Raw genomic sequence first — 24140 nt, 5'->3', positions numbered from 1 at the left:
ACTTTAAATTGCCGTCGAGCCCCCAGGGCTCCCAGCCAATGCCACTACTACCCCGGGGCCCTGGCAGCGATTTAAAGGGCCTAGGTCTCCCAGCTGCCACTGCCACCACCGTACCTGCAGCTGGAGCCCCAGGTCCTTTAAATCGATGCTGAAGCCCCGGGCAGCAGGGGCGGGGCAGCGTTGAAGGGCTGGCTGGAGGATTTTGGCCCCAGCTCCGCCCCTTCCATCTGAGGCCCCATCCCTCTGGGGGCCCAGAGGCTCCCCCAACCTGGCCCAGAACCCGGCCAGCCTGCGTATCAGTAAGACATTTATGTTACCTTCACTCCTGCCCTTGGTCAGCAGCTGCCACTCTCTGGCCACCCAGCTCTGAAGGCAGCAGCACAGAAGTAAGGTGGCATGGTAGGGTACTTACTTCTGTGCTGGTGCTGGCTGGGTGCCTGGCCAACAGCCATCGCTCTCCGGCCGCCCAGCTCTAAAGGCAGTGCAGAAGTAAGGGTGGCAATACTGTGACCCTATCTAAAATAACCTTATGATCCCCCCCGCTGCAACTCCCTTTTGGGTCAAGACCCCCAATTTGAGAAATGCTGGTCTCCCCCCATAAAATCTGTATAATATAGGGTAAAAGCACACAAAAGACCAGATTTCATGGGGGGAGAGACTAGATTTCATGGTCCATAATGCGTTTTTCATGGCTGTGAATTTGGTAGGGCCCTAGTTAAATCTGAACCTAAGAGCTGAAAGTTTCCATTTCCCAAATCCTTCACCCCTTTACCTCCCTAATCTAGCCTCTCTCAAAAAGCCAACTTTGAAGTTAGCATGCTTAGAAAAGGAAACTAAATGAAACATTCTGACAAGAAACCTGGAGAAAATCCAAAATTGCCAAGAAATTGCTGTTCAGAGAAGAAGGCTACCATTCAATATGCTCGGTTAATGCAGAGACAGGGAGAATAGAAAACGATTAAAAACAATATGAGCTCAACTTGCTTAACCCTTTGGCACTGGTGATGGTGATGCTCCCAGTGTTGTGTGCTAATTCATCATGCATTAGCACTTTGCATTGAGGTGACTCAACAATTAGGGTCAAGGGGCTAAGCTTCCCTATATGATTCAAGCTGAAATCTCTCCAACTCTTCTATTTAAGGCCATTAGATCACATGAGACCTCCTTTCTGATCTATTTTTTTCCTATGCATTGTGTAAGCAAACACTTTCAGTTCATATGTTTCCTGCCTCCTAAACCATAACAATATTTTTTTTAAAGCTGCTAAATATACCAAATTCTACCCTTGATTAAATCCAGGAACGCAAATGAAGCCAGTGTGGCACAGCTTGGCCTCATGTGTAAATGCACAGACTTTTTTTTTGCATGTTGCACTCTGTAGGCCAGGGGTGGGCAAACTACGGGAGCAGCTCAATGCAGGGTCAGGGCAGGCTGGCAGGGAGCCTGCCCTGGCACCAGTGCGTGCCGTTGCCACCCCGGAGCCGCTCCAGGTAAGCAGCGCCGGGCCACAGCCTGCACCCCTCCTGCATCCTGCACTCCAGCTCCCTGCCCTGAGCCCCCTGCCTGCACCGCAATACCCTGCTGCACCCCAACTCCCTGCCCTGAGCCCCCTCATAGACCCTGCACTCCTCATCTGCCCTAATCTCTTGCCCTGAGCCCCTTTCTGCAAACCGCACCCCCTCCCACACCCCAACCCCCTGCCCCGGCCTTGCATGAAATTTCCCCACCCAGATGTGACACTCGGACCAAAAAGTTTGCCCACCCGTGCTGTAGGCCCTTGTGCCAGATAGCTTAAAGAGTTATGGAGGCCTGAAGTTTGTTCGGACAGCTCCTCTCACATTCTCAGATTTCCCCCCACCAAACTCTAACAAGTTTGATAATCATGTAAAGAGATGAAGGGGGAGAAGATTTAAAGGAGGAGAAGAAGAAGAAAGGCAAATAGTTCAGAAATTTCTGACCGCTCCATTCCGCTGAGTAGGAAAGATAGAAAATGCAGACCAGCTTGGCTTAACCAAAAAAATAAAAAGGAGTCATATAAAAAATGGAAACTAAGACAAATTACAAAGGATGAATATAGGCAAACAACACAGGAATGCAGGGGCAAAATTAGAAAGGCAAAGACACAAAATGAGCTTAAATTAGCTACACGAATAAAGGGAAACAAGAAGACTTTTTATCAATACATTAGAAGCAAGAGGAAGACAAAGGACAGGGTAGGCCCACTGCTCAGTGAGGAGGGAGAAACAGTAACAGGAAACTTGGAAATGGCAGAGATGCTCAATGACTTCTTTGTTTTGGTCTTCACAGAGACGTCTGAAGGAATGCCTAACATAGTGAATGCTAATGGGAAGGGGATAGGTTTGGAAGATAAAAAAAAAAAAAAGTTAAAAATCACTTAGAAAAGTTAGATGCCTGCAAGTCACCAGGGGCTGAGGAAATGCATCCTAGAATACTCAAGGAGCTAATAGAGGAGGTATTTGAGCCTCTAGCTATTATCTTTGGAAAATCATGGGAGACGGGAGAGATTCCAGAAGACTGGAAAAGGGCAAATATAGTGCCCATCTATAAAAAGGGAAATAACAACAAACCAGGAAACTACAGATCAGTTAGTTTAACTTCTGTGCCATGGAAGATAATGGAGCAAGTAATTAAGGAAATCATTTGCAAACACTTGGAAGGTGGTAAGGTGATAGGGAATAGCCAGCATGGGTTTGTAAAGAACAAATCATGTCAAACCAATCTGATAGCTTTCATTGATAGGATAACGGGTCTTGTGGATACGGGAGAAGTGGTGGATGTGGTATACCTAGACTTTAGTAAGGCATTTGATAGTCTCACATGATATTCTCATCAATAAACTAGGCAAATACAACTTAGATGGCTACTATAAGGTGGGTGCATAACTGGCTGGATAACCATACTCAGAAAGGAGTTATTAATGGTTCCCAATCCTGCTGGAAAGGTATAACAAGTGAGGTTCCACAGGGGTCTGTTTTGGGACCGGCTCTGTTCAATATCTTCATCAACAACTTAGATATTGGCATAGAAAGTACGCTTATTAAGTTTGCAGATGATACCAAACTAGGAGGAATTGCAACTGCTTTGGAGGATAGGGTCATAATTCAAAATGATCTGGAGAAATTGGAGAAATGGTCCGAGGTAAACAGGATGAAGTCTAATAAAGACAAATGCAAAGTGCTCCACTTCGGAAGGAACAATCAGTTTCACACATACAGAATGGAAAGAGACTGTCTAGGAAGGAGTACAGCAGAAAAGGATCTAGAGGTTACAGTGGATGACAAGCTAAATATGCAAAAAAAGCAAATGCGATTCTGGGATGCATTAACAGGTATGTTGTGAGCAAGACACAAAAAGTCATTCCTCTGCTCTCCGCTGCGCTGGTTAGGTCTCAACTGGAATATTGTGTCCAGTTCTGGGCACCGCATTTCAAGAAAGATGTGGAGAAATTGGAGAGGGTCCAGAGAAGAGCAACAAGAATGATTAAAGGTCTAGAGAACATGACCTATGAAAGAAGACTGAAAAAATTAGGTTTGTTTAGCTTTGAAAAGAGAAGACTGAGGGGGTACATGATAGCAGTTTTCAGGTATCTAAAAGGGTGTCATAAGGAGGAGGGAGAAAACTTGTTCACCTTAGCCTCTAAGGATAGAACAAGAAGCAATGGTCTTAAACTGCAGCAAAGGAGGATTAGGTTGGACATTAGGAAAAAGTTCCTAACTGTCAGGGTGGTTAAACACTGGAATAAACTGCCTAGGGAGGTTGTGGAATCTCCATCTCTGCAGATATTTAAGAGTAGGTTAGATAAATGTCTATCCGGGATGGTCTAGACAGTATTTGGTCCTGCCATGAGGGCAGGGGACTGGACTCGATGACCTCTCGAGGTCCCTTCCAGCCCTAGAATCTATGAATCTTGTTTCAGATGAATTGAGTTAATAAATGAAACAAATCGATTTGCTTTACCCTTTTACTGCACATCTTTCCATCATTCCAAGTGTAGGAGGAGCCACTGGAATATTCACTGCAAGCACTTGATAGAGAGAGTTCACTGCTACTGCAACTGCTCCGGGGATATAGGCGACTGGGCCCTGTCATATTTAATTGACTCTGGCATTTCAAGGCAGGTATACTGGATTTCACATTTTGCTGGCATTCCTAAAACACAAGAAGAAATGCAACAATCTTATGGGTAAAAACAGATGATTTTCTTTTCTACCTGATTGATCTAGTTAATAGGGCAAAATGCAAGTGTGCCATTTATACTTGCATAATATTCCATTAGGATCTGATAAAAATTAATGAATAGATGTAAAATACAAAGAAACAATGTAACGTTTAGCTTTATTAGAACAGAAAAAAAATATCAATCCCTCTAATTTCTTTTTATTTATTTACTGTGGCTTCAGTATTCTGCTGGTCTTTCTGCAAGAGTATTTTGAGTCTGTTTGAATTCTGCTGTAGATATTAGCAGCATGCTCCCGTAAGATATCACAAACTAAGTTATAAGAGTACAAGTACATCTTGACAACTGCATTATAGCCCCACAATGTAACAGATGAGGCTCTACCAACTGGACAAGGTAAATTAATTTAGTGTCCCAAACAGAATGTCCACCGAGAATGGAATTTCTCCATTACAGTCTAATTCTGGTTTCCTATCTAGTCCAAAGCTTTGTCTAAGAAACTCTCTGATGTAGGACAATCCATCTTTGTGTCACTCTCAGACAGCTGAAGCCTCTTGCTTATGCAATTTATTGACACTTTATGGCTGCCTTTAGTACTTGGGTAGTTATCGCCTCTCTCCAAATGCAATTTCAGCTGACTGTGACTAAATGCCAGCTTTGAGGAAGAGAGTAATGAAGAGCAGATAGCACGTTAGGTAAAATATTAAACCTTTGTAGGAGTATCTAGGATGTGTTTAATTTATATTCAAACTAGTACTCTTGTGCCTAACAATGCTAGACTTTCTTTAACATTAAGTGCCTGCACTGTTATTCTGTTATGATGATATCCTCCATGCCATATAGAATCACAAACTTTTTTAATTACCAGGAATACCAAAGAGCAACACTACTACATTTTTTCTGAAAGTTGGCTTAGAATTTCATTATAACTAGAAAATAACCTCACAACCAAGCCTTAAGCAATATTTATTGATTTCCATTCTTGTTTATAGCCTGATGTAGTTTTGCTTAGATGGGTGTTTTCACATTTATATCCCAATAGGAAACAAACAAATCTAAGGTTATATAATACATGAGCAGCCAACAAAACTGTCAAATAGATTCAATGGATGTATAAAATGCCTCATAGAAATCTTTGGAAAATATTCAATTTAGAGACCGTTCTCCATATACTATTATATTCATTGCTTTTTGTGTGTGTGATTTCCCCTCATTTATTACTACAAAGGCCGTTTGGCTGAGAACACAATTTTTATTGCTGAGGAGTTCGTCAGCTACTGCTGCTCATTCCTCAAGTGACATCATAATGCTTTGTCTGTGACAAACCTAAGTACATTGCAAATCATCGCTCCCTGTCATGAACAAAACCCCTGGATGGGAAAAATCAGTCAGCAGTAGCAGCAGCGAGTTTCACCTCCGGGAGTTATCGACACATGTTCTGCTAAGCAGTGAAACGGGTGCAGAAGGACTGGCCTTCAAACTCTCCAGAGTGCCAGGTAATACACAGAGCACAGGCTTCTGCATTTTTGCAATAGAGTCCTTTGGCTTTGTTGATACATCTCTCTCTCTCTTCACCATTGGCATCATTCACTCCCTTTGCTGTCACTAGTTCCCCCTGCTATGCCTGCATCCTCCCCTGCAGGCAGAAGGCATGGAGGCCAACAGTAGCATTGATTTCTACTTATTGTGGCATTTTAGCTGTGGTGCTAGATAAACATACAATGTTTGGGGGCTGCACTCTGGGTTCCACCCCATAGAACAGGCCAGACATGTCCAAAGTGCCTAGTGCCTGCATGGAAGGGCTGCTGTAAATTCTGGGGAAGGGGAGCACATAGCATGCTGCAGAACTCTCACTCCCATCCCCCCACCTTCTGCTGCTTTGCAAGCCTTCCCATCCCATCCTCTTTTCCCCTTTTGTGCCTTAAGGAGGAGAGGGACATCAGGTCCTATGATTTCAGAATAAGAAGCAGATGGACATCTAAGCAAAAAATATTTTCATGTACATACCCTTAATATTCACAGCAAGGAAGATAACATGGAAAATATAGTGTGCATCACTAGAATTCTTTCTAAACAGAATGTTCTCCAAACCTTCTAAATTTTAAACGGTTGGGTTTTCCTTCTATGAGCTGTCTAATTTTTCTAAAAATTCTGTTTAGAAAACCTTTAAAGATTATATTTATGATGCATTAATTATATATAGTTAACTTGCACATTGGTTAATTAATTTGAATTGCATAATCTGACTTTTTTCCCCTAATCATGACTTCTAAACCATCACCTTTAATGAAATTAGAGTACAAAAGCTCTCTGTATGAGTATAATTTAAACATGTAATTGTTGTTAGAAAGGAAAGACAACTGAATGAATCAAACAATTGCAGAGAGAAAACTGCATACTTAGAAAAATCTAACCTGAAGGCTAAATTACAGATTGTATAGAGGGTCATTAACATCTTTGTGAACCTTTGAAACAATGGCTTTCCACTAAAATATGTATTATTATAAAGGAGATTACATTTCTGATGACACTTTTATACTTTAAGATGAAAGGCACAGAAAGGCTCAGTTTTCTGTTCTCATCCACTTTATTTCTCTCTCTTTATGTGACTTTTGTTTTTAAAGCTACTTTTCTCTCTGTCAATGAAACATGAAAGTCCTACTGGTTAAAGTTTTGCCAAATAAGCACAAAGCTAATTCCATCTTTAAAAAAAACATTAAAAAAAAAAACGGAGAGACCATGAATTTTTAAAAGTTCATACATAATATATCATAAAAGTAGGATGAATAATATGGTGCATGGGCTTTAATAAAAAACTTCTTGACCATTTCTCAGAGATTCTGAGATGTAATCAATACTCAAAAAGGTATCTGGGGGACATTGTCAAGATTTATGCTTTTTTTTGCAAAGAGTGACACTTTCTGTGTACTATATCAACCAGAGACATGATATTGAATTTCAGAGAACAGACGAAAGGGAAGTATTGTTATCTGTCTCAACAATGGCTTACCCATGACATCGCACTTCACAGACAGAAATGAGTGCTCCAGATGAGGCACTCAAAGACAGCACAAAGACTCACATGAATCTGAACACCAGTAGTTCGTGACTGTATCAAACTTCTGTTCCTTTCTACATCTGAAAGCAAATCCCCAGATGAGAGATCTAAGATGCGTGAATGCAGTTTCTGGCAGAAGAGAATGACCAAAGCATAAACATTTGACAAATATGCAACAGATCAGCATTTTAAAAATTCCAAACTGTGCAGTTAAATTTCAAAGGAGAATAAAACCCTGTGGTAAAAGAGCACTTGTCCTAATTCGAAAGTTTTCCATTTTCTGCTTACTGAGTCCAGGACTTGACGCACAAAGATTTTTCATCCAAAAAACCCTGAACTTTTTATCCCTGAGACTGTTTCACAACTTATCATGATTTCACATGCAACAATGACAAAGTAATAGGACCACAATCATATTTATCCATAGAGTCTGGCAAATTTGAATTAAAAAAGTATAAAAATGAATGATGAAATTAACATTTATAAAGCAATCAACACATTAACCTTGTTTTATTTAGCAGTTGCTACAGCCTGAGTGATAATAAAAGTGACCCTATTTCTAAATGGCATTGATCTTGTGAAGCCCTGCCTTGCACACATTTTAAGTCAAAGTCATTAATGTCATCTGTTAGGAACAATTAATATGAATAGAAAATAATTGCATCAGGGAGCAAGGGACTCAGAGGATTTTGTGCATTAATATTCACATGCTGTTCAATTACATACGCAGTCCTTTATTTCAGTTTTGCTTGGAAAGCCTGCTAACCTGGTGTCATTTCCCTCATATTAATCTGTACACTAATTACCAAGGCTTTCTGTGTAGAATAAGTCTAACCTGTTTTAATTGCAAATGTATGATTTATTTGAATGTTGTTTCTTGACCAATGACTTCAAAAGAAAAAAATAGCAATATCTGCTGTCCAGCTGGTCATGTGAGCCAAACTTTTTGATTATAAATACTTGGGATCTGATCCGCAGTCTACTGAAATATATGAAAAGGTTTCTATTGACTTCAATGAGCTTTGGGTCAGGCCCTCTGATAAGATCCTGCCCACCCTCCCTGAAACCACGGAAGAATCAAGACATTGGAACTGCTAAGTTCATGTCATGCATGGCTGTGGGTGTTGAATACGGGTGAAGGGGAGGCTGCAGAAAACCTGCCAAGGAAACTTGGTGCCCTGGGCTACACTGTGTAGGACACACCCTATGGGAATGTGGAGACTGTGCAGTGGGGCAAGGCAGTGGACCCAGAAACTGTTTATCCATGGGTCCACAAATATTAGTATGAGGGGGAAGCAAAAGCTTGCAACTGCTAATCCTACCTATATCCAACCGGAGCAGTGGCAGAGCAGCTCTACACAGGCTTCTGCAAGCTGGGACTGAGGCTTCAGCTCAGCACCAGACGCAGTCCTCAGCCTGCTTATCAGGCACTCACCTTTACAATTTCTTCCTCTGGAGAATGAATCATCCAGAAATAGACATCTCTTCTTAAAGCCTTTGCTGTTCACATCCACTATTGCAAACTGACTTCCATTCCAGGCAATTTAGTACTTTTAACCATTGTTTATTAATTTGGGAGTAATTTTCCAGGAGTTATATATTCATTTAGTTTTCATTCAGTGTTTTGTTTTAACTGGTGCTATCCTGTTTCAGTAAGATTACGGAAACTGTTTGAATGATGAATACTCTGTATAATCACATTTCCTGTAACATAGTGTTAGAAGCCACAAACACTTCGCATTCAGTATATTTTTCATTATAAATATTTATTCCACCCAGTGTATATGTCTTTTAACACAGTGTTAGTTATATCTATTCTCCAGTTATTGAATGTGAACCATTTAAAATATTGTTATTGTAATTGCAGGCTGATGTTTGCCCAAAATTTAAATACTGACTAGTTACACGTTACAAGCTCACAGGTTTACAATGAACTCAAAGTTAGCCTTTGACTGAAAGTCTCCCAGCTGTATAGTTGAGCCACCAGAAAATTCAAATTGGTTCAGACACAGGAATCTTTGATGCTATGCAAAGGTGTTGTTAGGTAGGGCCCTTTGAAAAGGAATGTCTTTCCTCCAAACAGACCAATTTCCTGGTCTCTCCTTGAGGGTTTTTAGTGCAAGTTTCTGTACTTTAAGCTATGCATTAGACTGGAAAATTGGGGATGTGTGAGGAGAATGGACACTAATGTTTATTTCCCAAGGAAACATACTGGAAATATGACTTCAGGAGTTTTACATCTTGAAGACTTGCTTCAGAGTTTGTCAGTTCCTAAAAATATTTTGAAAATAAATATTTTATTGCACATGAGTTAGCAATACAGATGGTGGTAAATAAAGAAGTGAACAATATAATTTGTTATAACAATAACTATCACATGAAACTAAGTACACTGCTATATCATTCTTGTGAAACATAATGCCAGCTCACTCAGCGTACTAAATCAACAAGAAGAAAATAAAATCAGAAAAGAAAAAGAAATAATTGCTCAAATAACAACCTAAAATTAATTTTAAAATGTAAATTGTTAAAAGTTATAAATTATTGGGCTCAATACAGGGGTGAATGGGTGACATTTAATGTCCTATGATATACAGGACGTCAGACTAGATGATCCAATGAACCCTTCTGGTCTTAAACTCTATGAGCCTTTAAATAATAAAAGTAAATCAGCAAAATAATAGAGAAGAAAGAAAGGCAAGTGAGTTCTCAAGATCTATAATACTACTACATATCTGTATCAAATAGACAAATTAAGTAATTATCATACTGGAAACGTTCACCATCATACAAATCACAAAAGAATTTGGGGATTATAATGGATCACAAATTGAATATGAGTCAACAGTGTGATTCAGTAGTGAAAAAGGCTAATATCATAATGGAGTGTATTAACAGGAATGTCACATGTAAGACACAATGGGTAATTGTCTCACTCTTCTCAGCTGGAGTATGTTTCCAGGTCTTGGCGCCACACAGATGTAGACAAATGTAATGTGGAGAACTTCCATGCATGAACTTCCCTTGCCTAAATAGGAGAGGCGATCAGTTGCACATGTGGTATCAACCTTATTGTCCTTGAACTGCTGTGGATCGAGGCATACATGCATGGGAATGGGGGAGTCCTGAGCTGGGGAAAGTTATCCTCTCACCAGCCCCTATGCAGAAAACTCAGGAAAGTTAATGCAACATAGGCTGTATCAATTTTTTCAGAAGTTTTTTTCTTTTTGGTTCCAAAGTTCCTATAGAAATAAAACTTTTATTAAAGCAAGTTTTTATTTCTATAGGATCTTCGGAACAAAAAGAGAAAACACTGTGAAACAGTTCTATTTCCCCATACCAGATAATGTGACAACCCCACCCCCAAAAAACCTATAATAAACACTGTGATTTGGTTTATAGTTGATTTAATAGGAGTTCCTAAAGATAATGTCTCCATTATGGAATTAGATCCTGCTGTCTTCCTGGGCATTGCACAGAATGCACAGAAATGTTTTCAGGGAGACAAGGGACTTCTTATGTCTGTTCCTTGCAAAATTAACTTGATTAGAACTCTCACCAAATACTACTCAACCAAAATATTAAGCATGTATTCTTCATATGCTTAATACTCAGAAAGAAGGGGCAAATTATGCGTACGGAAACACTGAAAATAAAAAATGTAAAATGGATTTCAGCCTCAGAAAGTATTAATGGATTTCAGTTTTACACAAATTAGTGTTTACAAACCCTGGCATATGGTGAAGATTGCCTTCTAAAGAGACTAGCAAAATTGGTCATGTATTGGAAGTGGGCTTTAACTAAAGAGCAAAAAAGTGCATTGAAAACCTCAAAGATGCTTTAAAGTGTTTTCTTACAAAGTGATGCTGTTGGAAATGGTTCTTACTGCAGATCTCACTGTTCTTAATTATAATATTATAAAATGTTGGAAAATTTCTGAGAACTGCGCTTTTTGATCTACAAAAATGTATGAATTTATTATTATGTATAACAGTTAGCTATACTTACTTACTTATTTCAGATCTTAGAAGTTATAAATCTAATGGAACACTGAGAATTAAGTCCTGCTTTTCTACAAATTAATTACTGTACTATAAATAGAACTTCATATCCATTGCAAAATACTGTTTAATCTAACTTTTCAGTACATAAACAAGAATGTTTATTTATATTCTATTTTCATAGTTTATAATGGCAATAGTGACTTCCATGCTGGTCATTTCCCCCAGTTAACCAGGTGGGTTAAGGACTTGCATTCACCTCCTCTTGCTGCTTATGAATTGCCAGGAAATGCAGTGCCACAGTAAGGCTGTTCTGTTTGAATATGCTTTTTCACAATTCTTTTCATACTGATATTACCCAATGTCATTTCGAGGGCACTGCTTGGTCTAAATTTTCAAAGTTCTTTTCCTCCCAATTCTCTAACAACATCCTTATTATTTATCCTGACAATCTACCCTTACCTCCAACATATGCCATTCCTCTTAATGATTTGGATCTGTTCAGGGTCCAGCTTTGTTGAGGCCCTTTTCCAAATGCCAGGGTCCACTGTCCTCTTTACCACTTTTCAGAGATCTTTCTACAAGAGTTGAAGTTCCCCAAAGAGTATTAGTGGCACATGCATGTCTATTTCATAAGATGCCTCATCTGCTTTTGCTCCAAAGTGGAGACTGAAGTAATGTGACTTTCCACACCAGTAGTTCCAGTTTCTGGGAAATAAAATGTGGTCTTATCTTGTAGGCTGCACAGAAAAGGTCCAAAGGTATATCTCACTAATTTCTGTGCAAAGAGACTATCACTGGAGGATGAGGAAATAGCATGGCTCTCAGTAGCAGAAAAAAAAAGTTCAGTTAAAAAAAAATTTAAAAAAAGCATTTTCAGGAGAATGAACATGAGGATTGGAAACTCACTTTTCTCCTGATCTTCTCTGTTAGGTGCCTGTAGCATTCTGAGTAAGTGTCCACATTTAGGACAGTATGCAGCCCATGTTTACTGGAAGTAAACCATGTACCTCTGCATTCTGCATAATTGGAGTTAGATCTTTGCTTTTAAATGTTAGCCGCGTGGGTGAAATATTGTCTACAATACAACCCTTCAAATGGCATAGAGTACTTTGTAACAAACATTTGGACACACACAGCTCCTCAGTCCTGAGGATACACAAGACAGAGCCAGATGCCAACCAGTCAATCTGTATCTGCAGAAATCTCCCTGTCCATCCCCTTCCTGACATTTTCCCATCTTACACCATCAATTGCCAGGGAAAAAAAGAGAGTGGGGTACTTGTGGATAGTGGGCATGGCCAGAGATGTGCTGACCTAAACCCTATCCTGGCCCCATTATTTGGGTGCAGAACAATCATGGGGCTGAAAAAGAATGACAAGTTACTCACCTGAGGCAGCTGACAGAACATATGATAGGGAGTAGATCCAACAGGGGCTCAAGTGAATAACTTCTTTGGCTCACACCTGCATAGCAGGCCCAGTTTTAAGTAAGGTACAGTAAAAAGCAGAGTAGGAACCTTATCTTATCTAGAGTAGGAATCTTATATGACTCTAAGGCACCATAAAACTGATCATAAGGGGGAATGCAAAATGCAAGACAAAAATGGATGAAAATTAGCTCCATAATTTATAAACTTTTGTTCTTTCTACTGCTCCGAGTATTGGTTCTAACAGGACACGTAGCTAATGATGATATTTGGTGATACTTGTAAAGGTCTATTACATGGAATCTGTTGTCTTGAAAATGCAATGAATGCCTGTCGTCTTACCTCCCATGATATTTAATACCAACATCCACCTTATCAGTGATTCAGGTTTATTACTTTATTCTTCTCGATAGCCTAACTGGTAGATTTAATAAAATTAGCTTGCCTTATAGTTTGTATCTGCAGAGTTGCATCATTATTTTCCTGTAGCTTCATCTTTATAGTTGCTTTTTTGTTTGTTTTGTTTTCTAACCTGCAGTAAGTGAACCCCAGGATATGAAATGCCTCATAGTGATATAAGCAAGCCATTGGAGATTGTTATTTATTGGTCTTACAAATAGCTGTTTGAAATGTAAGGAACAAAATTACAAGCTTACAATATTGTTCAGTATTAACAGTGGGGAAAGTTATACACAAAATAAATATTAAAGGATTAACTGTAAAATTCTGTTCAGTAAGCCAAATAATTGCTTAGTATAAAGAAGAGCTTCCAGCTATTACAGAGAATTCATCAAGTCAAGTGGATTTTATTCTGATTTTCTATTAATCTAGCAAAAGTATTTCCCGGTTCAAGCTTTAATTTGTTTATTTCTCATCTCCTCCACCCCCAGGTCAAGATGAAGTTGTTAAAAACTAAGTCTGGAGATACAAAAGACGCCAGACTAAATTCAAACCCACCCTTAATAGTGGCTTGCCAATTTTGCTGGCAAATCCTCCAGGCGAGTTTACTGAGACTTAACTGACAACATTCAAGACAAAGTACCAGGATGTGATATTACAAACATTTGTATGGAAGATTACGTCAGAAAATCTTGTTAACAAGGCAAATCCACCCCAAAATATAAAACAATAGTTCTGTGTCTGCTTCAGATTTTACAGGCTTGTTACACTTTGTTGTAATCAAGCCTTTCAAAGATAGGCAAAAGCAGTGAATTCGATTCTGAAGTACTGAGAAAGTTGAAAGCAAAAATTCCTAAATGTCCTAGAGTGTAAATTGTGAGGTATTAAGCACATATTTGATGCATAAACATAAATAGCATAATCTCTCTCTGTATTCTTCAGTTGCCTGTGTTACTATAAGCCTAAAATTATTCCTCATCTAAATCCCCCTAGTTTTATTAATTTTTATAAACTGCTTTAAATAAAAGCTACACTGAAAGATTTAATGTAATCCTCTCTGATCCTTGCTTTCATTTTATAACTATATCCGTGTTTTCAAGTCTTGAGAACTCCAAAATATTAGTTCTCATTTTAATAGCATTAAGTTAGGAGTGTGTAAATACAGCAGCAATGATAAAATCAACTAATTTGTTTTCTTGGGAAAAATATGTATAAAGTTCCCTATGGTTTATAATTATTGTGAGTCAACATTTTACACCAATAACCTGGTAATCAGCTAGCCAAAAGGTAAACGATTAATGTAATTAATTATTTCACTGAGCTCACTCACATTGAGTATTTCATGACAGCATCTTTCCTGAAAAATGCATTCTGAGGTGTTCAACCCTCCTATTAAATATTAGTCTTCACTTTCTGTGTTCATTTGTTTCACATAAAAAGCAGTAAATACTTTACTTTTCCACTGATCTAAAATGAATGAAGTAAATTTTCCTCCCACTTTATTGTGTGATGACCAAAATCACACAGTTGCAGCAAGTTATGTGTATATGAAAAATTGTAACATAGAATTCTGCAAGTTATGACACCTTATCTTTTTTGATTAGTCACAGTTTCAGAGACTTTTCATTTATATTTCAGGGTGGTCAGAATCACTCCAAACTACCATTTTATACTTCTAACTTTTATGACAAGGAAGAACTATACCATTTATCTTTTATGACCTGCCTTACAGAAGATATCTGTACTTTAACACAAAAAGGCAGGCCTGCCTTTTATTTTGTCAGGGTGCCCAAATGCAGTACTTTAACATATGAATGTGAAGTGCTTAGCTATTGTTTAAGTTCCATCTATAAAATATGCGCTGTATAATATAGAAGTTATTTGATTATGTACTATTAACTAATTTCTATCTTATAACTAGCTTATATTAGGATAGCCAGTGATATATCATGTATAGTATAATGTAGTGGTGGCCTTTGTCTTTGTGATTCTTATAGTTTTAAGCTTCTTTTCACATTCACTTCCTGACTCTGTCACTAGAACCAAAAATCATCTAAAGGAATTAGGCAGACCTCAATATGATCTTGTTATTGACATTTATGTTGATCGATGTTGGCTCTTACAGAATTGGAATCTGCAGATCAATTCCCTTATTAGATTCTTTCTCACTGCTGCCATGATCATTTTATCACACAGGCTGCTGCTATCAAATGCTGTTTTATCACTTTATAATGGGATAAGCTAAAGCTTTCCTCCAGCATAGAGTTAGAAATGAAAACTGTTTTGAATCTCAAGACTATTTCCTCAAGTATTCAGAAATATCCGAATCATTATGTATATTTTAAAAGTTAATTTAGACTACATTCACATAACCCCCCACAAAATTATTTCTCATGCTACAATTCCAACTTATTTCCAGGGGAAAAAGTTAATTATTAAGGGCCAGAGACTGGCATGAATCTCGCTCACTCTTCGTCTGTATGTTGAGTCAGGGAAGTAAGTGAGCCTAGGAATGAAGGGATTTTCAGTAGAGATAATGTCAGGAACAAAAACTCTGATGTCTGGAATGAAAATAAGCACATAATTCTCTTTCTCTCTCACACACACACACAAACAGGGTACAGGACAAAATGTATATACAAGGTTTTTTGTAGTTTTATGTCTTTAAAATTTGTATGGATAATGATACAAAATGCACATGTGCCTCTACAGGAATGGCATTCCAGCTCCTGTTAAGAGAGGAATTTATCACATTAATTTAAATCTCTGATAAAATAAATTAGATTTTTTATTGTCAGGTTGAACTATGAGACTACGATTGTTATGTATTACTTCAATCCAGGCCTTAATGGTATTTTAGCCCTGTGGTGGGCAAGCAGAAACTATTTCAAGCCTTCCAAAGGCTATTAAAACATGTGCAGATGTCTCGAAAATTAATATTATCATCTAACTCTAACCTTTTGCCTGTAGGAGGAAAAGGAGAGACAAGGCTCAGGGAAGATATTTTAGATCAATACATGGCAACCGAGGAAGGTAAGCACTGCTTTGCTAGGAAGTTCAGAGGCAGCAATCTAGTGTCCCAGATAAGTGTTATATTACGTATTCTCACTAGATTTCTTCTTGCATTGTTTTAGCTGAAACCATTCATTTATTCTATAAAAAAATCAGAAGAGATAAGCATCATTTTCTATAACCTTCCCTCACTGCAGTTTCTCAAAGTCCAGTATGTTAGACACTTAAAAGATTCATTTATTTACATGACAAGAACATGAATTTGTCAATGTTAATGTTGAACAAGCCATCTTTTCCTTTCCCAAAATGTTCTGCATTTTGAAAGATGTTTTTGTGTATCTTATAGAAATATCACAAACGGTGGGGCAGGTTGCTGGGGGAAGGCAAAGTAGTAGGAGGATTTCCACAAAATGTCCTCATTCCTACTTTCAAGGCTTTCATAACTTTTTAATAAAAGTTCTCTCTCTAACACTGATCAAAATGCAATGTTTTCTACTCTGGAAAAGTAATTCCAAATTTTGAACTTTTATAAAGGTTCTGTTAAAAAGCCTTAGAGGTCTGGACTGAAGGTGTTTTATTGAACGCTTTTTCTTTAAAGCATCTTTTGGAGGATGGACAAACTGGTTTGGAAATAATCAAGGGCAGTCACCCAGTTGGCGTAAATTGTCAGTTTCACTGCTCCAAGGGCTTCCTGAATCTTTTTTTGTCTGTTTCTATAAATGAAGATTCTGAAGTGTTCAATTAACTCTTTTTTCCCCAACTTTTTGTTAAGGTCCTCGAAGACCCAACGTAGAGTGAGAAAACCTAATCTTGTGGAATTTCCAGACCAAGGCTAATTATCTCATGGAAACACTTATGCACTTTCCCATAATTACAGGACAGTAAACATTTGCAGGATTGGATCACAATTTTGCAAACCCAAAGCCTTGAATAAGCATCCCAACTTTGGCTGTTTATCTAAGCCAGACCCAAATTCAGCCTCTTTAAGATTTAATTGTCCTGTTCCAGTGGTTCTAATAAGAGGTTTATTCTATAGATTACAGGATTAAGACTACTGGATTAAGCGAAGAACTAGGACTCAGGAATTCATGATGTTTAGCCTATACTCGTTTCTGACTGCAGTATGGACTTGAATATGTCACTTAACTCTCTGCTTCCCCATTTGTAAAACAAATATAGTGATACTTATCACAAAGGAGTGCTGTGAGTAGAACTAGGAAAATAGTGGAAAAATCGATTCTCTAACTTGTTCCCTAAATCTGATTCACTATTTGATTCCACCAAGCAAGGTGCCTTTTTAAAATTCCCTTTTCCATGAACATTCAGATAGCTGGGTTTTTTTCTCAGCTTAATGATGGAGCTTCTGTTCATGTGCACGAGTCTATTCAGATGCAGATATGCACATTCACACCAGAAGTCTTTGCTTGACGACCCAATGTATAAAAACTGGCGTTGAGGTTTTGGGAATGAGGATATTAGAAGGAAGAGACTGGGGGTATGTCTACACTTAGAATGCTGCAGCAGCACAGCTGTAATGCTTCAGTGGAGACATTACCTCTCTGTCTCTTAAGGAAGGCCATATGTCAGGTTAATGTCAAGTAACTCGCAAGGACTGGTTTACAGAATAGCATTTAAGGTGTCCTTTAAAAAACAAGGTTATATTCTTCCTCAGGTACATGTACAATATCTGAAGTCCATAAACAAATATACAGTATGCACAAGCGTTATGTACACTGGAGGGAGACATATAAGGAAGAATTTTAGTCAACAGAAAATAAAAGGAAACTTGAAAAGGATATGCATCAGTTTTTAAAACAATAGAATACTAAAGTTTAAAATCCAAACTCTACAAAATGGGTGTAGAATAAAAACAATTCATATCAATGACTATGTAGTTGAGAAAGACTAAAGAGTGGACATCTCTCTGAGATTTCTAAAGTGCTGTTATTAATTCAAGATGTCATTATCCTAATATGCTGGTTTCCATACTTCAAATGCAGTCAGCAAGAGTTTAATTCATAATGTTCAAGATGCCCTTGTATTCCACACAGGACAAATCACCACTCCTCCCAGTATCCTGACAAAGGTGAGTGACTAATGAAACATGGCTTGCTCACATTTAGAGACAGAAATTAATTTGAATACCATCTAAAAATGCAAGAAAAGAGAGTTAAGTCTAGCAATATGCTGCAAAATGTTTAACAACAAAGGTAACTTCTCCCTTCAGCCTGCTCTTATCAAGAAAGAAGACAGGTGGTAATTTAAGAGTTAAAGCACTAATGGACTCTTCAGTTTCATTGAGCATCTATGTGCTGATTTTATCTTGCAATACAGTATTTCACATCCGCAGCAAAGTCAATAGAGATTTAGTCAATAGTGTCACAGCCTTTGGATGAGGATCTGAATTTTACCAGTATCAAACCATCATTACAGACGATAGGTCATATGGGAAAGAAAGGAGCACATTAGTAAAATTCAATACAAAAAGACTGGGTTGTTTGACTAGCTGTTTCATGACTCATTATGGATCACATTTCACTTTACCTACTACCCCAGCTCTTCTTACTACTGTGCAATATATATAATAGTATTCTAAGTATACAGAATATATGCCAGGGAAATGATTTGTTTTGTAATAGATGGCAGCACAAAATCTTATAGAATAATCTTGTGTGTTAAAATCAGTTAACATAACTTTAGTTGGATTCATCTGGTGAGAGTACATGAAGTTTAATTTAAAATCTCTAGCAAATCACACTGACTTGATAAAAGTTTAAAAATCTTAAAATGTAATCAAGTATAACCTTTGCTGGCATAGACATTTTTAGTTAATAGAGCCATAGGTTTGATTTTGTTTCACAACCCAAAGTTCTATAACCATGTTATATACAGTAGTAATGGAAAAAAAGAGATACTAAAATAAGTGAATTTTTCAGGGAAAGTTTCACATATTCATTTCAGTGATGCTACAGGTAAATTAATCCTCTATTTTTATTACGTCAGCCATTAATTTCATATATATGCATATACACATATTACACACTATTTTTTGAGCAGCAGGCCTTTGTTTAAATTTCAAAGTATTTTAAGATAACCAAAATAAATACTTCATATTTAGCAACATTAGTAATAATGATTGTACTTCCATACTGTTTTAGAATTTCAGTAGATTTCTCTTTTACCATAAAGAACAGAAATCCTCTAAATCTTTGAATCATTTAATTTTATGCATTCTGTTGGAATTTCATTTGGGAGTTATGGAGTGTGAAATATGCACCATGATGAGAAAACAATTATCTAGCACACCTGTTGCTTAAGCACATTGTGTTTAAGACAGTCCTGTAATGGCTATTATTTTATTCCACTACATAATTTCAATGAGGGGGCTTTAAAAGTTGAACCGATGACATGAAATTACACTTTTATATGTAACACATGGCTAGTGCTTTGCCCACTGTGATAACATTAGAATGATGCCTGTTTTCCAAGCCAAACTAATTTTCCAGTCTGCACTCCAATGAGAAAGATTTATCAGTTTCAATGGGAAACAGAAGGAGTCCTGGCCTAAATATACAAGTTATATAACAAAAAGTGAAACAGGATAATATACACTGAACACAGAAATGCATCAACTGCAATATATTTACATCTATTCAATCTTTGATACTGTCCCTGTCATAAAATTGATGGTGTTAAATCTGTGTACCATCTAGGCTGCATTTATTAAGAAAATTCCCCACACTGTTCATGTGCATTTTAAGTAAACTTAAAAAAAAAGTAAACAAGTAAATTCTACTGCTTTCTATTTAATTAAAACCTATCCCACTCCAAACAAAGAGCTAATTCAGTACCATATCCCCAAAGAGTAAAGAAATGGTCTGGAGCTGGTCATAAAAAATACAAAAACAAACAGAGCTCAAAGAATTTTCACACAGTTCAGAGCCTAGAATAAAGGCTGCCTATAAACAGCTTTCACTTATACTTTGACCATTTACCCAGGGATTTACATGACAAGTTGACATCTTGCATTTATGTTCAGTAAACACAGTAGGTTGAAAAACCAAGGTGCCCCTGAGTCAAGTGGTTGCTTCTCTTTAAGGAAGGTGTACAACAGTAGAGAACAAAGAAAAGTGTATCTTTTTAATGCTTTTATAAAAAGTTTAAAGTGGAGGGCTACTCTGAAAAGAAACTGTAAAAATGGTAGCATAGGCTTTCTTGTTTCTTGCCTTTCATTGATTCCTACATTTAAAGTGTTCAGTTTACAAGAATAATGATATCTTTTTCCAATGATTATCTCTGCATACTCACCTTGGTCTACAAAAGCAAAATTGGATTTTTTCCATTGTGCACATCACCATCAGTAATAAAATCCTTACACTCAGGCAATCCCACTGTCTACATGTTATGGCCTCCGTGTATCCTCACTGACAACAATTTGCCCCCTTGGAACTTAGTAAACAATTCTGATGATGATGATGATGATGATGATAAGATGGAACAGAACCTACAGCTCACTCAGTCTCAGCTGTATGTATTGGCTTTGCTGCACTAACAGGAGTAAAAAACAGTAACATTTTATTTTTGTCACTAAGAGTCTAGTGTAACTACAGTCCTACTGTTCTCTTGATGCACACTTCCCCTGAGTAACATCCATCTTCATTCATCAGGACTATGCCCACATATATCTTTCAACTGCTATAATAGATTGTATTCCTATTTCAAAATTATTTATAAATATTACACTAAAGACCATTTATATTTTGCCTCAAAACCGTTTACTCAATTTACTGTTGGTAATCTTTCCCTGGCAATTTATTATCAGTTGGGCAGTGGACAAATCTTGCTTTCAGAGGCTGGATCTGAAAAGTGCTTCCATAAAATATCACAAAACCTCATGATTGTGTAGACATGGAAATGCCTTTTAATGCTTTTATTTGTCAGTCCTAAAGGCTAATAATCTGTGTTACAAGGACTTGCGAAGTGCTGGCTGTTGAAGGTCATTTTCACTTAAAAGATTTGTCATGTTCACCAGGATTATATGCTTGGTGAACTTTGTTCATTTGGAGGGGTAGGGGGAGAAATCAGAATGCTGAAATAGGAGAAGCCAGGCATGACAAGAAGGAGATCATAGAAACATATACATTAGAGATGGAACTGATCTGTTAGGTCAGTTGGTCCATCACACTGCTGATGAAAGACTGTTCATCATTGTACATTTATCAGTGCTATATCCAGTTTAGTTTTCAATGTCCCAAATGATGAGACTTCCATCTCTTCCCAGGGGAAACTACCACAGTATAACACAACTCATTATCAGGAAGATTTTCCTAATACTGAGAATATGCCTATATCAACTTGAATATGACTCTGATCCAGCAAAGCACTTAACCAAGTACTTAATTTTAAGCCTGTGATGAAGATTCACTGGGTTCAAATTTCCAGGATACCGCCACTGGAGAAGTTGGTCATCGACTCTCTAATCTGTTCCTTTTTATGTGAGTGATCTCTTAGGATTGAATTGGTCAACTGTTCATCTGATCAGTGGGCTGTACTGCTAAGGAAGATGAAAGTCTCAAGGCAGGAGACCATCAACCTGGAGCAGAGGGAAACAATCCCATAGTTGGGACCCACCTTCCAGATGAAGTCATGATATCTTCTTGCTTTGAGGATACCCCTCCAGGCACAGAGACTCAAGTTATTATGAAGGGATGGGCAATAGTAGTAGGGGATTTGATTATTAGAAACATAGACAGTTTGGTATGTGAGAACTATGAGAATGGATGGTGAATTGCCTGCCAGGTGTGAAGGTAGTAGATCTCACGAGAGATCTAGACAGCTTTATAGGCAGTGATGGGGAGGAGATGGTGCTAAGTAAGAGATTAAAGTACAGAACTACCATGGTAGCATTCTTTGAAATGCTTCCTGTTCCATGTGCAGGGACACCAAAACAGATAGCGCTTCAAGGTCTAAATGTGAGGATGAAGAGATAGTATATGGAGGAAGGAACTTTTGGGGGAAGTAGTAACCTTTACAGGAGAGATGGGCTTCATCTATCCAAAATGGAACCACCAGACTGCTTGCACATAAAATAAAAGTTTACAGAGAATTAGAGATTACGGGGGCTGGGGGAAAATTGACAGGTGAGGAGGACCACCTGCTTTGGGCATAGACATCTCCTGGGGATGATTTATTAAAGAGGGGAACATAATATAGTAGAGAAGATAGGAAATAAGTAGGTAACGTACAGGTAAGAGATAACAAGGAACAATCACATGTAAAAGAGTCCCATTTAAACATAACACATGAAGGCAAGCAACTAAATATGGACAAAATGCGCAAGTGCTTATACATAAATATAAGAAATCTAAATACTAAGAGGGTGAACTAGAGATCTTAGCATTAAATATGGATTTAGATATAACAGTCACTGTGGAAACGGTGGAATAAGGATAATCAATGGTACATGGTAATACTTGGGCACAAACTGTACATAGGAATGACACAGTAGGTACTGCTGGTGGGGGAGTGGTATTATATGTTTTAACAAAGCATAGTCAAATAAGGAGAAAATCTTAAATAAATCAAACTATATAACATATCTCTAGGGACAGAAATTCTATGCTTCAATAATAAGAGTACAGCAGCAGAAATATACTACCAACCACCTGCCCAGGATGGTGACAGTGATTGCGAAATGCTAAAGGAGATGAGAGAGGCTACAGAACCAGAAAACACAATAATAAAGGGTGATTTCAACTATCCTTATATTTACTGGGTAAATGTCATCAAAGGGCATGATGCAGAGATAAAATTTACAGACACCATGAATGATTTATTCTTGGAGATGCTTGTCCTGGAACCCACAAGAGAACAGAAATTCTTAATTTAGTCCTAAGTACAGCACAGGATCTGGTCTAAGAGGTAACTATAGTTGAACCACTTGGTAATAGTGACCATAATGTAATTAAGTAGAAGGAAAAATACCAGCTAAACCCACCACAGTAACATTTAACTTTAAAAAGGGTAACTGTCCAAGAATGAAGATGCTATGTAGACAGAAATTAAAAAGAGCAGTCACAAGGGTAAAATGCTGCAAGCAGCATGGAGAGCACTGAAAAACACCATAATAGGGACACAGACTAAATGTACACCCCAAATCAAAAAAGACAGTAGGACTACAAAATGCCACCATGGTTAAACAGCAGAATAATGGAGGCTGCTAGTGGCAAAAAGGCATCCTTTAGAATTTGCAAGTCAAATCTGAATGAGGAAAATAGGATGGAGCACAAACTCTGGCAAGTAAAATGTAAAAGTACAATAAAGAAAGTAAAAAATGAATTTAAGAAGCAATCTGCCAAAGATGCAAAAACTAACAGCAATTCTTTTTAAGTACATCAGAAGCAGGAAGTCTTCCAAACAGGCAGTGGGGGCACTAGACTACAAATGTTTTAAAGGTGCACTCAAGAAAGACATGGCCAATACAGAGAAGCTAAATGAATTCTTTGCATCAATCTTGACTGCAGGTGATGTGGGGGAGATGCCAACATTAGAGATATTCTTTTTGGGTGACAAAGCTGAAGTACTCACCCCAACTGATGTGTCAATAGAAGAGGTTTTAGGAGAAAAAATTATAAACTAAATCGTAATAAGTCACCAGGACCATGTGATCAAGTTGATAAAGTGTACTTGGATTTTTAGAAAGCCTTAACAAGGTCTGTTGGCAAAGGCTTCCAACGAAACCAAGTAGCCATGAGAGAAGAGACCTTACCAATCTATTAGAATTCTTTGAGGAGGTCAACAAACACGTGGACGTGGGTGATCCAGTGGACGTAGTGTATTTGGACTTTTAGAAAGCCTTTCATTAAGTCCCACACCAAAGACTCTTAAGCAAAGTAAGCAGTCATGGATAAAAGGGAAGTTCCTCTCATGGATCAGTAAATAGTTGAAAGATAGGAAACAAAGGGAAGGAATAAACAGTTGGTTTTCACAGTAGAGAGAGGTGAACAGCAGGTTATACTGCAGGAAGTTCAGAGCCTTGAAAT

The 24140-nt window shown here is 37.8% G+C and overlaps 1 protein-coding gene across 3 annotated transcripts in view; it reads right to left on the bottom strand.

The window, feature by feature from the left end:
• Window positions 1-24140, bottom strand: part of NCKAP5 (NCK associated protein 5) — a 634612-nt gene that overhangs the window by 97080 nt on the left and 513392 nt on the right. For all 3 annotated transcript variants that reach the window (XM_050915979.1, XM_050915978.1, XM_050915977.1), the window contains 2 exons: window positions 7281-7385; window positions 3979-4170 (listed from right to left, as the gene is read on the bottom strand). In XM_050915979.1, the coding sequence (XP_050771936.1) occupies window positions 3979-4170; window positions 7281-7385 (297 nt within the window). The remainder of the gene's footprint in view (window positions 1-3978; window positions 4171-7280; window positions 7386-24140) is intronic.

The sequence above is a fragment of the Gopherus flavomarginatus genome, chromosome 10 (assembly GCF_025201925.1).
Source record: "Gopherus flavomarginatus isolate rGopFla2 chromosome 10, rGopFla2.mat.asm, whole genome shotgun sequence".
Classification (NCBI taxonomy): Eukaryota; Metazoa; Chordata; order Testudines; family Testudinidae; genus Gopherus; species Gopherus flavomarginatus.
This window is presented reverse-complemented; position numbering and strand designations above follow the sequence as displayed.